The sequence below is a fragment of the Arachis stenosperma genome, chromosome 7 (assembly GCF_014773155.1).
Source record: "Arachis stenosperma cultivar V10309 chromosome 7, arast.V10309.gnm1.PFL2, whole genome shotgun sequence".
NCBI classification, from domain to species: Eukaryota; Viridiplantae; Streptophyta; class Magnoliopsida; order Fabales; family Fabaceae; genus Arachis; species Arachis stenosperma.
In genome coordinates this window covers 33,324,836-33,329,913 of record NC_080383.1, presented here as the reverse complement: position 1 = coordinate 33,329,913, position 5,078 = coordinate 33,324,836, and the positions used below count along the sequence as shown (strand labels likewise).

Here is a 5,078-nt window from a genome sequence, read left to right as displayed (position 1 = left end):
ATCAGCAAGAACCAAGGTCATTGCCGTAATTTCGTAGTCAGCATTCAACAAACCGGCCCCGTCAGATAGTCAGTCACTGTCGGAACTCTTCTTCTTCCTCCTCCGGCGTCATGTCCCTTTTCTTCGCCCCCGCTCTCGGAGGAGCAGCCGCCTTAAAAGCCATTCCTTCGCCGCAAAAGAACCACCGTACCAGAACCTCCGATCAGCTCTACCTCCTCTCTTCGCAAATTCACTGGCTCAATGCCTCCCCTTCTTCTCTTCGTCCTCTTCGCTCCGTTCAACAACGCCTTCGAGTTCGGGTTTCTTCAAACGACGCTCACTTCAACTCCATTCCCGACAAGAACGAACCGTACAACCAGAAACGACAGCAGCAGCAGCAGCAACTGGAACCGAGTTTTACAGAGTTCATCACTTCGGAGAGGGTGAAAGTGGTGGCGATGCTTGCTCTCGCTCTTGCTCTGTGTAACGCCGATCGCGTCGTCATGTCAGTCGCCATCGTGCCGTTGTCCCTCGCCAATGGCTGGAGCCGCGCTTTTGCCGGTGTCGTTCAGGTATCTCTTTCCCACACATGCACACCACATGTTTGAAGAATTGCATCCGAGTTATCTATTTTTAGTTTGAATTAGCATAATTTTGCATCCAAGATTCAAGAGAAGTTAATCAGTTCAAAATTGTTAGAAGCATGTTGAGTAGTATCTGGTAAGTTTACTTGGCTCAAAAGCAGATTAGTCTAAGTCAACTAGACTTACATTATTGGATACTAAGTTCAGAACAGTTTCGTCAGAATTTTAGGAAAGCCGAAAAATAAAATAAACTAATAAAAAAGAAGTTTTTGTCATTTTGATTTGATAACTTAAGTCAAACTAACATTTTTCTGGTTCTTGATTGATGCTTCTTCAAAGTGTTTGAAGAACTCACTATGCTGATTAATATTCTGAGGAGAAATTTGGAGGTTTTTTTAATTGATGTTTGATGGGTGTGCATATCAGTCGTCTTTTCTCTGGGGTTATTTCGCTTCACCTATAGCTGGAGGTATGTTGGTTGATCACTATGGCGGCAAGGTGGTCATGGCTTGGGGAGTGGCACTGTGGTCGCTGGCTACTTTTCTTACTCCCTTTGCTGCGGAGAACTCGCTTTTGGCACTGCTTGCTGTTCGTGCTTTGCTCGGCATAGCTGAAGGAGTTGCTCTTCCTTCCATGAATAACATGGTGGCCAGGTATTGAACAGTGACATGGGTTTGATTTGTGCAAGTATTCATTTTCAGATGGCACCAAGAATATCACATTTTATAGTTATGATTAGTTTTTCTCATGACATGACTTGGTTGTCACTTCATGATGATTGTATATATGATAACTAGAATACGGCTATAAGGTTATTACTTATGAGTTTAATACATGGCCTTTGATTTGTCAATTTGTGATGATTTTCTGATGTTGCTGGAGCAAGAGAGGCTTGATCATGACTGAGTTTTGTTCTTCCCTGTTAGATGGTTTCCTCAAACTGAACGCGCAAGGGCTGTTGGAATTTCAATGGCTGGGTTTCAGCTTGGATGCGCATTAGGGCTCTCACTTTCTCCAATCCTTATGTCACAAGGTGGTATATTTGGTCCATTTGTGATTTTTGGCTTGTCTGGGTTTCTTTGGGTCTTGGTATGGTTATCTGCAACGTCCAGCACTCCTGACCAAAGTCCTCAGATATCACAATATGAATTGGAGTATATATTGAATAAAAGGCAAAATTCTGTTGCCGTTGAGACAGCAAAAACCAGGAAAGTTAAAGTGATCCCTCCTTTCAGGCGCTTGTTTTCTAAGATGCCAACATGGTCTCTAATTGTTGCAAATTCCATGCATAGCTGGGTAATGCTTGATATTTATTGTACCTGATTATTTTATAATTGCAGGCATTCTTAATAGTTGATAAATTTTCATATTTGATAGCAACATTACCATTTGTTATTTCCCAGCTAGAGACTCTTATAATGCATGAAGTAATCCTCATCTTTTGTTATTCCCCAATAGAGAAATATAAGAGATAGTCCCGAAATATGGATATTGACCCCTTTCCTCAACATCATGTTTATTCTCTCATTCATTATTTTGATGATTTTTTCCATGCAAACTTTGTTATTTGTTTATTTATTTATTTATTTATTGTTTGTTGTCATTTCCTTAACTTCCCCTCCTCTATTTCACAGGGGTTTTTTATTGTTCTTTCTTGGATGCCCATATACTTCAACTCGGTAAGACTTATCCTGTTTTATACTTTATGATTGTCAAAGGTCAAGCAATAAAGATTTAGAAATCAAAACTTCATGTTCCATGTCTAAATAATTTCTCATCATAGGTATATCACGTGGATCTCAGGCATGCAGCATGGTTCAGTGCTGTTCCATGGGCTGTGATGGCTATCATGAATTACATGTCTGGCTTGTTGTCCGATATGATGATACAAAGTGGCACAAGTGTCACTTTGACTCGTAAAATTATGCAGGTACATCACATTCACTTATTGAACCAAGTAACCATTTTGAATGATTATTTGATACTTATGCATAAAATATCTTGCTAGGTTGGTCCCTAACTCAAGTTCTTTCAATACATCTCTTATTTTCTTAATCTATAAATTTTTTTATTTTTTTTTTTTTTGTCTTTGGCAGTTGTGATATTCTAGTTCAGGAGAATTGAGAAATAACTAGTCAAATATTTGTCCTGGATATTTTTAAGGCTTTTACTCTATTCTATTCATATCATAGTTTCGGTTTAGCCTTTTCTCACTGGATATTAGTTTTAATGATGATATTTATTCTGCACTCTCACTGCAGACCATTGGTTTTGTTGGTCCTGGAGTTTGTCTCATCGGGTTGGCAACAGCAAAGAATCCCTCCGTTGGTGCTGCTTGGCTTACTGTAGCTTTTGGCCTGAAATCTTTCAGTCACTCTGGCTTTCTTGTGAACCTTCAGGTATCTGATTTCAATCATATAAGAAATAAATAAATTCAGTCAAACATCATTGAGTTCTCATTTAACATTCACTTTATTTATTATAACAGGAGATTGCACCAAAATATTCTGGCGTTTTACATGGTATGATTTCATCTTTATCTCGTAAGCTTATGGGGATTGTATACACGTTGGTGTTATGAAACACATATCTAATGACATTGGATCTAGTGCAATCTAGTTTTGGTAAATGGGTAAGGGTAATTTGGTAGCTATGGTCTCTGATCTAGAATCAAGTATTGCTTAACAAGTGGCAGAACTAAATTGAAGAGCTACTCTTGTATGTTTAAAGTAAGAATGGAATTTGCCAAGCTGTGATACCATAGTCTAAAGCATCCATCAGTTCCCTTCACTTGGATTGTGTTTGTGATTAAGGTTTTGGAGGAAGGGGGAGGATGGAAGGGTTTGAACATTGATGAGTAAAATGGGCTCATATTTACTTCCTTTCCCTTTAAAAATCTCAATTCACAAACACACCCATATTTTCTTAAGCCAAGGTAGATACAATGGTTGAATACCCTTGGATCCATGTATTGCATATTGTGGGAATATACCCTCACTAAAATTTGAGAACATGTTTAGAAATATATGGATATATACACTTGTTGCCCTCAAGATTTTATTAAATTTGACTGCATACATACTAGGATAACAATTATGTGAAACTTCTTATTCGAATACCTTTATCTTTGCCCCCACTCTCAAAATTTTATGTGGTATATACAATACATGAAACTTCTGGATTTTCCTTTTAACATTACTTTCCTGGTTCTTACTGCATATGAGGGGGAAAAAACATAGGGTAACATAACGTGCAACATCTGATAAAAGATGAGAAAATAACAGTCTACGTATTCTAGAATAAGATCTCTCATAAAGAAAACTTATTGATTCCTTGTTCTAGGAATTTCAAATACGGCTGCAACATTGGCTGCTATAATTGGAACAGTTGGAGCTGGCTATTTTGTTGAGCTAGTTGGTTCCTTCCCAGGATTTCTGTGGCTTACATCACTTCTGTATTTTCTTTCTGCTCTTTTCTACTACCTCTTCTCAACTGCAGAGAGAGTAAATTTTGATGATCCTGGTGAGTATAAATGTACGGCGGCATTTATCTTTCAACATTTCAGTTTATTTGAATTTTTTAGGTGCAGAGTATTATTTGCTTTTTTGTAGCTTTCCAAGTCTCCTTGTATTAAATGCTGATGAAATTTATGTCAAACCCTCTTGACAGTTAGCTGAAGAGTATCAGAAACGGTATGCTGCATTGTACAGAACAATCTCTTGTAGTATATGAAAAGGAAATTAGATGAAGAATGGAAAAAATGGTTACATTGTGAAGTTGTTCTTTTCCTGTAAAACAGACTCTAACCTTCTTCAATTACCTGGCGTATAACCATTGATGTATAATTGTATAGTTTGTTTTTGGTCACCCTTGATGGTATTTGTTTTGGGTGCATTTGGAGTTCTAGGTTTTCTCAGATGTGGAAAATATGCTAAACAGGGTATCCTTTTCTTTGCTTCTAAACATCTTTCTAATAATAACTGACTGAAGGATTTTTTTTTTTTTAAAAAAAATCTAAAACATAGATTGTATCAAAAAAAAAAAATCTAAAACATAGATTGTATCTATCTCTTATTTAATAAGCAGGGCTATTTATTTATGGGTTTATTTAATGTAAATTCCATTAAGGCGTAAATTTTCATCCGATAATCATTGACAAGTGTTATATATACAAGTTATTTTGATTTACAAGTCATACAAGTTGGACTAAATCCAACAAAAAGGACGCTCACACATACGAGTGTGTCAACACGCGCGCTACTCAATGGTTTTCATAGCACTACTCAATGGTTTTCATAGCACGCTTTGCGTTCCTCTTTCTCCTCCTCTTTCTTATTCTTCTTTCTTTTTGCGTTTCTTCTACTTTTTCTTCACGTGTTTTATTTTCATCATCGTTTTTTTACTACTGTTGTTGTAAGAAGATGAAGAAGAAGAAGCAGTAGAAGATGAGAAGGAGGAAGAAGAAGAGTTTTGAATTATGCAGAACTTATTAAAATAAAAATACATCCAAATATC

At 37.0% G+C, this 5,078-nt stretch overlaps 1 protein-coding gene across 1 annotated transcript; it reads left to right on the top strand.

Moving 5' to 3' along the window:
* LOC130941290 (probable anion transporter 4, chloroplastic) lies at positions 1-4,547 on the top strand. Its single transcript, XM_057869735.1, has 9 exons — positions 1-551; positions 990-1,216; positions 1,490-1,859; positions 2,198-2,242; positions 2,347-2,493; positions 2,825-2,962; positions 3,052-3,085; positions 3,906-4,085; positions 4,233-4,547. Exons 1-9 carry the CDS (start codon positions 111-113, stop codon positions 4,238-4,240), a joined length of 1,590 nt encoding a protein of 529 aa, XP_057725718.1. The 5' UTR covers positions 1-110; the 3' UTR covers positions 4,241-4,547.
* The last annotated feature ends 531 nt before the right edge of the window (positions 4,548-5,078 follow it).